The sequence below is a fragment of the Pimephales promelas genome, chromosome 7 (assembly GCF_988280905.1).
Source record: "Pimephales promelas chromosome 7, fPimPro1.hap1.1, whole genome shotgun sequence".
Lineage (NCBI taxonomy): Eukaryota > Metazoa > Chordata > Actinopteri > Cypriniformes > Leuciscidae > Pimephales > Pimephales promelas.
The window spans coordinates 39,398,883-39,411,041 of NC_142775.1; the positions used below are offsets into that span (position 1 = coordinate 39,398,883).

Below are 12,159 nucleotides of genomic sequence, written 5' to 3' on the forward strand. Positions count from 1 at the left end.
TTATTATTTTGAGTTTCTGATGATTAAATCATTCTCCTTCATTCTATTAACTCACTTTTTCCAGTTCAATCAACTTAAAATTTTAAGGCAACCCAGGTTACTTACTTTTTTAAGTTAAAGCAACAATATTTTTTTTTACAGTGTAGTAATCACAACATTTTTTCTTTTGTCAAATCAACTTAAATAATTTATTTAGTTCAGATAACATATAATTTTGAGTTTCTGATGATTAAATCAATCTCCTTCATTGTAATAACTCACTTTTTCCAGTTCAATGAACTTAAAATTTTACTTTTTTAAGTTAAACCATCAATATTTTTTTACAGTGTATGGTTGTACAGAAAGAATGTTGTGACAGTTGGACGGTGTGGTATTAGCCCCGCCCCTCCTCCACTGTGATTGGACGGCTGGGTAAAAAAGTGACAGTGATGAGCGCTGTGTTTACCCTAAGTTGAACATTCTTCAACTCTCGCAGACCTTAAAAACGGCGAACGCTCAGAAAAAAAAAACTCAGCGCCTCGTTACGCTCATGGCGTTTTAAAATCGCGGCGCTCCCTTTGAAAACAATTGAAAAAATACGCCAGCCGCGTGAGCTTTGGTGGACACGCGGCCTAAGCCAATTCTGAGAAACGCAGTTGAAAATTTAAATCAACACCTAAGCAAACAATTGTGTGAATATTTGCTAGATGTCTGTTATGCGTGTGTGCAATTTCATGTTCAAGTGAACAAAATAGTCCCCCGAAATATCCGTCATAAAAATGTCAAAAAAAGTTGCTGCAATCGGGGCTCTTTTTTCATACATCATAAATGATTATTTATGATTATATTCCAATAGTTTAGATTATTGTAAGATAATTTAGGAACCTAAAATGTGGCGTATGTGTCGCAGGCCAAAACTGTGTTGTGACTCATTACCTCAGCACCAGACCTCTCTGAATGTCATTCTTCATTTTCTCCGTCAAATGCTCCACATTGGTCTAAAAGACGTGACACACCAACATCAAAACAGAGTTTATTCTTCCATGTGTAGATGTGGAGCGTTGGGAAATGTTATACTGATGATTATGCCATGCCTGTTGTGCAATAATTATGATACTATCATAGACGACATGTATCGCACAGCCTTACTTTGAGGTCATGGATGTTGAAAGGATCTTCGAAGATGTAAGCGGCGTCCGCTCCGACAGCGATGCCTGTGGTGGTTGCCAGATAACCACAGAATCCCCCCATAGTCTCCACCACAAACACTCTCCTCTTGGTGCCCGTGGCCGACTGCTTGATCTTATCACAGCTCTTCGTGAAACACAGACCAGCTTCACATCACAAACGGCACAGCGAATGCAGGCAAACGGCATCTTTATGTAAAGCTTCTGCATTTAAGGGAGTCCAATTTGGCAGGTGTACAAGCTTTTCAGATACAAGCTTGGTTTCAAAACTCTGATAAGCATAAAAATACATTTATATTTAAATTCCACATTGATGGTTTTACCCAAATCGATTTCATATACAGTATCGGTTCATGCATTCCTTGGGAATCAAACCCATGACCTTGAAGTTGCAAGCCAGAACACACACAGGTGAAACTCGAAAAATTAGAATATGGTGCAAAAGTTCAATTATTTCAGTAATTCAACTTAAAAGGTGAAACTAATATATTATATAGACTCATTACATGCACAGTGAGATATTTCAAGCCTTTATTTGTTGTAATTTTGATGATTATGACTTACATGAAAACCTGTTCACAATATTCTAATTTTGACTCTGGGGTTTTCATAAGCTGCAGAATCGAACGCGTAGAGGACTAAGTGCAAACGAAATTACAGCTTTTTTTCTACCTTTTTTCTTATTAATCATTACTTGAATAAAACGGTAACACTTTATAATAAGGTTCGTTAGTTAACATTAGTTAACTGCATTAGTTAATATGAACTAATAATGATTAGCACATATACAGCATTTGTTAATCTTTGTTAATGTTATTTTCAACATTTACTAAGACTTGATTAAAATCTTGTTAACATTAGTTAATGCACCGTGAACTAACATGAACAAACAATGAACAGCTGTATTTTCATGAACTAACATTAACAAAGATGAACAAATGCCGTAACAAATGTATTGCTCATGGTTAGTGCATGTTAGTAAATACATTAACTAATGAACCTTATTGTAAAGTGTTACCAATAAAACATTAAAATATTGAGAAAATATTATATAGAGGAATGTTAAAATTATATCATATTTTTTTTTATTAAAATATATTATTTAAGCATTAAATCAATTTAATGTGTTTTACTATAAGCCAGGTGTTTTAATAATTTGTGGCATTGTTGTTAATTCGTTAAACTGTAAGGAAGGGATGTTCATTTGGTGGATGATTTAAAAATATTCGTTAAATGTAATCGTGAGTTTCTAACAATTCCGATCGGCACGGAGGTATATATAATTACAAAATAAAGTCATTATAATTGTTATTAATATTATTTTATAAAGTAAGTAACGTAAGATAAAAGGAGTTTTATCACTACGTGTGACAGCTCTCCGACGCACAGTGTAAACGTCAGCGTCCGAATTCACTTCATTTAATTTCATTTCATTTCATTCACTCCTTGCAGATATAGTGCACTCAAATGCCATACACTATGTACTGACGCAGATGGTTTCATTGTCTGTTTCTGACGCGTGCTTATTTTTTGACTCAAATAAATAAATGTCCATACCTTCAGATTCAATTTCTGATAAGCCAAATCCTTTTATTGTCCATTTTGGCTTTGCAAACAACAAAATAAAACTAAAATAAAACACTAAACCAAAAATTGTGATTCAAACATACAGGCATGAGCACAATTCCACTCTCCACATAGCACAGCACGGTCAAAAAGTTTGTTTGACCTTCCGTCAGCGCACCTGTTACTCGTTATCACCCCACTTAAATATACTCAAAATACTAATACGCCCTCTAGTGTCACAAACAAAAAATACAATTCAAAATAATGGCTCCAACACACTATATAGGGATTAGTGAATGAGTGAACACATGAGCGGGTTCGGACGCAGCCCTAGAGTTTATGTGAGTCCTGTACTTACGGCCATCGCTGCATTAACCGCAGTGTCGCTGCCCAGACTGAACTCAGTGCCCGGGACGTTGTTGCTGATGGTGGCAGGGATGATGCACATGGGAATACATAATTCATCATAACGGCCCCTCGCTTCAACCAGCTCCAGTACGCCCTCATACGCCTGGACACGACACAAAGTGCAGTCAGATATCATAAAGTGAGATTTTTTTTTCTTGTTTTGACTTCATTTTGCGTTTCATGAAAGATACTTCAGGTTAGGTTGGAGATAGGGCTGGGGGATACAGCAAAAATATTCAAATTTTATCTCCAAATTTTATTCAAAAGAGATCAAAATAAAATAATCATTTTTTTTGCCCCCCGTAATCTGAATAGTACAGCTATTGTTACAAAGTACATACTGCAAAATCAGCACTAGTATAAAAAAGGCAACAAATTTACATTTTTACTGAATGAACACAAAAGGAATATTTTAAAATCATATAAACATAAAGGTACCGAAATAAAAATAAGAAATATACAAATATACCTATATATATAAAAAATGGGGTGGTGGTGGTAATGACAATGGTAATAAATAATAAATTGTTACTTTGTTTACGCGTACACACACACATACTCACACCCGCTCACATACACACTTAGATCAAACACTTTAATCACTCTTGTCACTTCTGGAATTATGGATTTACAAGATTTCTCACTACTGCACTATGTTGGTTTGTGTGTATGTCTGAAAAAAAAAATGTAACTGTAGAGGAAAATAAAGTAATGTTTGAGTCCAAAAAAATCAAATAAAAAACACAAAGTACAATATTACTACAAAAAGTTGTGGTTGTTGAAAAAGCAAGCAAACAAAGAAACACACTAGATGGAAAAGTGTCAGGTCTATTAGTTTGGTCTGTACCTCAAAACCTCCGACGATGAGCAGTGACTGGATGTTGAACTTGTTGAGGTTCTCCACCAGTTTCTCCATGCAGGAGCTGGGCAGGGTTCTGGAGAACATGGAGGGTCACAAAGCTGCCATTAAATTAGTCAAATTAGCCAGTGAAAATTGTTTTTTAAATGTGACTGACCGTTTAGTTCCCAGCAGAGAGCCGCCCTGACCCGTCCAGCCGGCCACCTGATTCCACGACACTTCATTTATCTAAAAAAAACAGTTACGATTTCATTAATATTAATATAATTATAACAAAAGAGATTATACTAAACCCCTTTTATATTTTTGATCTTATTATGTTAATATGGATTGCACTCATTTGTTGTATGCATTTGGGAATTATGGATAATAAGATCATTGGTCTTCTTTTTTGTCATTTTAGAGCCCTATTATAGTCGTAAAAATGGGAAAAATATTATGCAGTTAATGCCAACTGCATAACATTTGGCACAGGTGTGTATTTTAATCGGAATTTCACCCCCATTGCTTATCTATTTTCCTAATCTATGACGTACTACAAAATAAAAGTCCCCACTGAATTTGAATCAATGTCCCCATTGAAACCCATTAAAACTGCGATTTTTAATCCTAGGGCGATTTAACTATAAAATGATGCAATCTTCGTTAAGAGGCTTTCAATCTGTTGGCAAGGCTTCAAAATGTTAATTTTTACTATTTTCAGCAGATGGAGCCATTTTTCCAGGTTTGGCCTAATCCTCGCTTTATTCCTGTTTTCTGCTTATGCATATTATAGAGCCAATTGGATAAATTAAGCAGCTATAATTGTGTGGGTGTGGAGTGTGGTTTGTATGTGTGTAATAAAAAATTGTGTGTGTATGTGTACTGCACCCAAACAAATTCTTACTGAAAGCTCATTTTTTGAGATATCAACATCAAATTTGGAACACGACTTATGACTTTCAAGCAGTTTTAGAGTTAAACATGTTTCATAAAATAAATATTTTATATAAAATATTGTAAAAATAAATCAGAGTGTAGTTTCACAAATGAGAAGTCTGCGCTCCCAAGAGTCAAAATTTGATGACGTTTTTTACAGCTGTTTTTGTCCACTGTAGACCTTTTTTAAGTGATCATGCACAAGGGTTAAATATAAAGTCTGCACGTTGTGTTTGTCTCTGTGTGAATCAGTTTCATCTACTACACACACTGAAGCACACATGATGCCCGTGGTGTTTCCAGCATCACTATACGAGGACATGAACACATGAACTTCATCTCTAGATCATTAAAGAAGTGATTGGCATGCATGGTTCTTCACCGCTCCATTGGCCAGACCCTCAAATCCATCGCTGACGAAGTAAACCCGGTGTCCCGAGGCCAGACAGACCCTCACCGCTGACCTCACCGCAGCGTTCATGCCGGCGGCTGGAGCGCCCACGTTCAGGATGGCCATCGAGTGGTTGCTCTGAGATCAAGATTAATAACATGACACTGGGATATAATGAAACAACACATAACTAAACCACCGAGCACCAATAACACACTCTTAGGAAAAAGGTTTTCTATACGTGTAGCACAGGGTTCTTTACTCAACTCCAAAGGACATTTTATGCTAAAAAATGAGAAGAAAGAACCCTTTTGGCACAAAGGTTATTATTCGTTCATATATTACATTATTCTGCAACATTTTGTAGCATGTAATTAAATTATTGTTTCATAAACTGTTGTAACTTAATATCACATTTTAATCATGCTGATTTTGGAGGATAAAAACTGAAATGGCACTCTTCGTGTGATATTGATTAATTACATTTTTTAACCCACATATCTTGAATTTTGTGATCATTCACATGCATTGCATTTTAGGGGTTCCAAATATGTAGCGCTTTAGAACCTTTTAAAGGTTCTATATAGAACCTTTCCTTCTAATGGAGGATATGTGCTTTTTAAATTAAATTATTCAAAAATATTGGTAAAAAAACGCTGTAACAGTAAGACACACTTATAGATAGAGACACTTGTGTCGTTTTAGAGAGTTTGGCTGTCTAATATTTGATGTTTGCATTAGGGATGGGCATCCAAAATAAAAGTTTGTGTTTACATAATATTTGTGTGTAGTGTGTATGATTAATTTGTATATATAAATACCCACACATGCATGTATATATTTAAGAAAAATGTGTTATTAATATATCAAATATTTATATTTATATATAATATTAATTGTGAATAAATCTATATAAAATATATACATGCACATATTTCTTAAATATATACATGCATGTGTGGGTATTTATATATACAAATTAATTATACACACTACACACACATATATTATGTAAACACAAACTTTTATTTTGGATGCGATTAATCGCGATTAATCGTTGCCCATCCCGTATTGCATAAAGCGCTATAGAAATAAAGCTGACTTGACTTTAAGATTAGGATTTTATGATGCATTATAAGCCCTGATATCTTAGCTACAATAAAAATGTATAAGTACCAATGGCAAAAATGACTTAAATGTCAAAGTTTACAGTTTTATACATAATGCTGTAAAATGAGAGTTAGTGCTCGTGTGTTACCTGGACCGCAGCAGGTTTGTGATACGCCAGCAACTTATAAATGCTCCAGTTGTTCTCAAAACTCCTGTAAACAGTATCATTAGATTCATTATTACTCGCTTGTATGGAGATCAGTCACTCAAACTTTGACCTCAGCAGGGACAACACTTCTCACCTGCCCCGTAACTGGATGGCTTCGTCAAAGCGCTTCTCGTTCATGGCCCTCTGAACCTCCTTAGTCTGTGAGAAAGAGAGATAAATCGACCAATTGACTAAACTATTGTGGTTAATGTTGAGATTTTGGGCTATTTTGCTTCCATAACATCCAAAATACACATTCAAGTGTTTATTTTATTACATTTTATTTGTCTTTACAGATTTCGATTTCAATCTTTATCTTTAAAGGTCAGAAATCTCCACTTTAATATTCGCCTGATTTATACAACATGTTATACATAATATATATATAGACTCACCATCTCCACGGCCTCCATGAGGGGGAGACGCACGGCCTGGTTCCCTGATAGGCCGATCACACAGGCGGGCGTGTCCGGTCCCGCCTCCAGCAGGGCCACCACGGCCTCGACACCCATCTTACTGCTCTACACACCAGACATCAACAGCACCACTCAAAACTAATGTTGGGGGTTAAAGGTGCACTGTGGGATATTTAACGACATCTAGTGGTGATGTTGTGCATCACACCCAACAGACGTTACGGTGGCGTAACTTAATTATTCAGTAAAACGATATTATTGTAACTTGTTCATCATTGTGTCTGTTTTATCCGCTGGCTAGAGCAACAACACAAAAACGCATTTGTCCGCTCAGGGCCACTGTAGAAACACGTCTGTAGAGAGAAACGGCTCATTTTAAGGTAATAAAAACACAATGGTTCATGGTCTTTATACACCACTGAAGACATAGTTATGGATGTGATATTGCGGTTCTGTCAACAGATCCTCCCAAATATTACACAGTGCACCTTTAATTGAAAGTGTTTATTTACCAGAACTCTGTCGAAGGCTGAGGGCGTCCCGCCCCTCTGGACGTGACCCAGAACGGTGACCCGAGTGTCATAACCCAGACGAGACACGACCAGCTGGGACAAAAATCACATGGTCATTAATACACATCTGATTGGTCAAGAGCTGCTGATACTGATTTTATTGGTCTCTTTTTTTCCCCACACTTATTTCTATGGAGCTTTATACACACAATATCCCTAAAAGTAGAAAATAACAGTGTTGCAGAACTTTTCAATTTATGAAAAGGAGTAGTTCAAATTAAAAAAAAAACTTTTGCTGATAATTTACTCACCCCCATGTCATCCAAGATGTCAATGTCTTTCTTTCTTCAGTCAAAAAGAAATTAAGGTTTTTGATGAAAACATTCCAGGATTTTTCTCCATATAATGGACTTCAATGGGGACCAAACGGTTCAAGGTCTAAATGAGAGTTTCAGTGCAAACTACAAACTGTTCAAAGGGCTTTAAACAATTCAAGACGATGAATAAGGGTCTCATCAAGCGAAATGATCGAAAGTTTAAGTTTTATAAGCACAAATGCTTATAAAATGAATGAGTTCAAACAGGAGAGTCACGAACGTGCATCAGAACAGAGCAAGGCGAGCATTTGTGCTTATAAAACTTAAACTTTTTTATTAATTTTTTAAATGAGCGATCGTTTCGCTTAATAAGACCCTTATTCATCGTCTGGTGTCGTTTAAAGCTGCACTGAAGCTCTCATTTGGACCTTGAACCGTTTGGACCCTATTGAAGTCCATTATATGGAGAAAAATCCTGGAATGTTTTCATCAAAAACCTTCATTTTTTTTCAACTGAAGACAGAAAGACGTGGACATCTTGGATGACATGGGGGTGAGTAAATGATCAGCAGAAGTTTTTTTTTTTTTTTAAGTGAACTACTCCTTTAAATTCCAGCTTTAAAATGTCTCTATCGAAGATTTTTTTATCAGAAGACTGTGGACGCTTCTTTCCACCACTGAATAAAAAACAAAAAGAGGTAATTGTGACTTTTCATCTCACAATTCAATTCTGACTTATTCCTTGAAAAAAGTTAAGTTACAATTCTGACTTCCTTTCTCTCAAATTGCGAGTTTACATCTTGCAATTTTGAGTTCATAAGTCGAAAAACTGACTTTTATTGTGAGAAATATATATTTATATATTTATTATTTCTTGAAATTGTGAGTTTATTACTTGTAATTCACTTCTTTTCTCAGAACTGTGAGATATAAACTCACAATTACAAGAAATGTCAAATAAAAAGTAACAAGAACCTTATTTTATTTTATTTTTAGCTTCCACAACTTCATATCACTTCTAGAAAACATGGCTAACAAGTTCCAACTTATGGTACATTTTATGAAAAAACTAAAGGAGGTCTAAATAATACCTATCAAAGGGAATTGAATTAGCGTGTACTCACGTCTTTGATGTAGTTGGAGGTGATGGCCTCACCGCTTCTGCTGATGGCTCCTTCAGCGATGATGATAATGTTCAGTCTGGATCCTTTACTGCGGCTCTGAGCAAACACATCCAGCAGTCCAGTGTTAACATCATATGGAAGTAAAACTGGGCTGTTGGTATCTAATGCACTCTATTGGGGAATCTCTGACCTCAATCAGAGTCAAGCAGTTCAGAGGGCCATGTAATAAAAAACTAAAATAGATGAAACATCGAATGTTTACTAAAATCACTAAAAATGAAATAAAAATAATTGAAAGCTTTATAATAAAAAATACATAATTAAAAAAGCTCATAACAAAATGTATAATGCTTAAACTAAAATTAAAACAAAACTGATAATATAAAAGTGTAAGGGTCATTGTTACAGTGTAATTATATATTTAAGTACTGAGTATGTAATATTAAGCAACTATGTACTTAACTATTGGGTTAGGGTAGGATTTGGTTGCATGTAATTATGCATAATTTACTGTTATTACTACGGTAAATACATTGAAAAATAAAGTGTTGCTAAAAATAAAAGTTAATTCCAAATAATCATGAAAATAACACTGCTCTTAATAAGAGTGCTCTCTAATAAGTTATAAGAGTGGTGTTATTTTCATGATTATTATTGGAATTAACTTACTTAATGGCATCATTTGTGCTCCACCAGTGTGTTTAATGGTCTATAAAGGAGCTCACCTCCCCCAGTCGAGCGCACATGAGCTCTTCCCAGCCGTCCTCAGGAGGAGCTTCAGGGATGAACAGCCAATCGGCTCCAGACGCCAGAGCTGACACCAGCGCTAGATACCTGCGGGAGAGCAGTGTCAGGTCAGGCCACCCGTCTAGATCTGCTACGGGTAACTCATGCCTGCTGGAGGATCTCTCACTCGCTCACAGCAGATCTGCTCCATCAAGACTAAACATACCAATACTGTCATATCCATAACCACACCAAACACTCTGAGACACAGGACTAAAATACTGACATTATTATCTCAACCTCATCCAAACCTGTCAGGAGGAGTAAATCATGGCAGAATTTTCATTTTTGGACAATGATTAAATAAACAGCAGAGCATTCAAATGCAGTAGAATATCTAAAACTGAAATGAAAATGAATAATATACAGATATATATTTTTTTAAAAACTACTTAAAAGGACAGAAATGACAAAAAATGACAATTTTTGTCTTTTTTTTGATAAAAAAAAAAGAAAAGAAAAAAAAGAAAAAAAATTAACTAAAATGAAAAAGAAAAGTATTTATAAAACTTAACCTTTGAGGTAAATTAGAAATGTTGCCTTGGCAACTCACAGAAATATAAGTTTATAGAAATATAATTTGAAGTACCAAAATTAATAAAACTGAAAAAACAAACTAGTTAAGTAAAAAAAAAAAAGCAAACTAAAACAGAAAATAAGCAGTATTAAAAAATGTTAATAAATACTGCAATATTATATAAATAATACTGAAAATAACTGTTGCCAATAAGTTCTGGGTGGTTGCTAAGGCACTGTTAGAATGTTTAGGTGGTTGCCAGGATGTTCTGGGTGGTTGCCAGGGCACTGTTAGAATGTTTGGGTGGTTGACAGGATGTTCTGGGTGGTTGCCAGGGCACTGTTAGAATGTTTGGGTGGTTGACAGGATGTTCTGGGTGGTTGCTAGGGCACTGTTAGAATTTTTGGGTGGTTGCCAGGATGTTCTGGGTGGTTGCTAGGGCACTGTTAGAATGTTTGGGTGGTTGACAGGATGTTCTGGGTGGTTGCTAGGGCACTGTTAGAATGTTTGGGTGGTTGACAGGATGTTCTGGGTGGTTGCTAGGGCACAGTTAGAATGTTAGGGTGGTTGCCAGGATGTTTTATGTGGTTGCTAAGGCACAGTTAGAATGTTTGGGTGGTTGCCAGGATGTTCTAGGTGGTTTCTAAGGCACTGATAAAATGTTTGGGTGGTTGCCAAGATGTTCTGGGTGGTTGCTATGGGCACTGTTGGAATGTTTGGGTGGTTGCCAGGATGTTTTGTGTGGTTGCTAAGGCGCTGTTAGAATGTTTGGGTAGTTGCAAGGATGTTCTGGGTGGTTGCTAGGGCACTGTTGGAATGTTTGGGTGGTTTCCAAGATGTTCTGTGTGGTTGCTAAGGCACTGTTAGAATGTTCGGGTGGTTGCCAGGATGTTTTATGTGGTTGCTAAGGCACAGTTAGAATGTTTGGGTGGTTGCCAGGATGTTCTAGGTGGTTTCTAAGGCACTGATAAAATGTTTGGGTGGTTGCCAAGATGTTCTGGGTGGTTGCTATGGGCACTGTTGGAATGTTTGGGTGGTTGCCAGGATGTTTTGTGTGGTTGCTAAGGCGCTGTTAGAATGTTTGGGTAGTTGCAAGGATGTTCTGGGTGGTTGCTAGGGCACTGTTGGAATGTTTGGGTGGTTTCCAAGATGTTCTGTGTGGTTGCTAAGGCACTGTTAGAATGTTCGGGTGGTTGCCAGGATGTTCTGGGTGGTTGTTGGGGCACTTTTGGAATGTTGGGTGGTTGCTAAGGCACTGTAAGAATGATTGGGTGGTTGCCAGGATGTTTTGTGTGGCTGCTAAGGCACTGTTTGAATGGTTGGGTGGTTGCCAAGACGTTTTGTGTGGTTGCTATAGGGCACTGTTAGAATGGTTGGGTGGTTGCCAAGATGTTCTGGCTAGTTGCTAGAGCGTAAACATAATCTCAAATGTAAACATGTTTGTAATTTTTCCATGATCTTGTGTGTGTGTGTGTGTGTGACGCAGAGGAAACTCACCCGCAGTGGCGACCCATGACCTCCAGCACAAACGTGCGCTGATGGCTGGAAAAAAGATCAATAACAGAGTGAGCACATCAAAACTTGTGAAAACTTGTCTTAATGTATGTACATCTGCCTACGCGCAACTGTATAATGCTGAAAACAGTGTGCGTGTGTGTGTGTGTGTGAGAACAAGAGGGACGAGGCGAGGCGAGACAAGACGAGAATTCCACACATTCAGTGCGTTCCTGAACAAACAACAGGAAATCATCGTCAGTCTCAATCTCCCACTCATTATATTTCCTCATCTACCACTGTATGTCTCAGCCAGTGGCATTTGAGGAGCCTGGAGATACAATTACAGTTTTTAATAATATTTTGA

At 36.8% G+C, this 12,159-nt stretch overlaps 1 protein-coding gene across 1 annotated transcript in view; it reads right to left on the reverse strand.

The window, feature by feature from the left end:
- Window positions 1-12,159, reverse strand: part of pfkla (phosphofructokinase, liver a) — a 30,419-nt gene that overhangs the window by 8,026 nt on the left and 10,234 nt on the right. The window contains exons 6-18 of the mRNA XM_039683149.2: window positions 11,796-11,840; window positions 9,721-9,829; window positions 8,996-9,091; window positions 7,555-7,647; window positions 7,022-7,147; window positions 6,721-6,785; window positions 6,567-6,630; window positions 5,300-5,446; window positions 4,157-4,227; window positions 3,988-4,075; window positions 3,091-3,243; window positions 1,129-1,293; window positions 916-977 (exon numbers count right to left, since the gene is read on the reverse strand). Coding sequence (XP_039539083.2) covers window positions 916-977; window positions 1,129-1,293; window positions 3,091-3,243; window positions 3,988-4,075; window positions 4,157-4,227; window positions 5,300-5,446; window positions 6,567-6,630; window positions 6,721-6,785; window positions 7,022-7,147; window positions 7,555-7,647; window positions 8,996-9,091; window positions 9,721-9,829; window positions 11,796-11,840 — 1,284 coding nt within the window. The remainder of the gene's footprint in view (window positions 1-915; window positions 978-1,128; window positions 1,294-3,090; window positions 3,244-3,987; window positions 4,076-4,156; window positions 4,228-5,299; window positions 5,447-6,566; window positions 6,631-6,720; window positions 6,786-7,021; window positions 7,148-7,554; window positions 7,648-8,995; window positions 9,092-9,720; window positions 9,830-11,795; window positions 11,841-12,159) is intronic.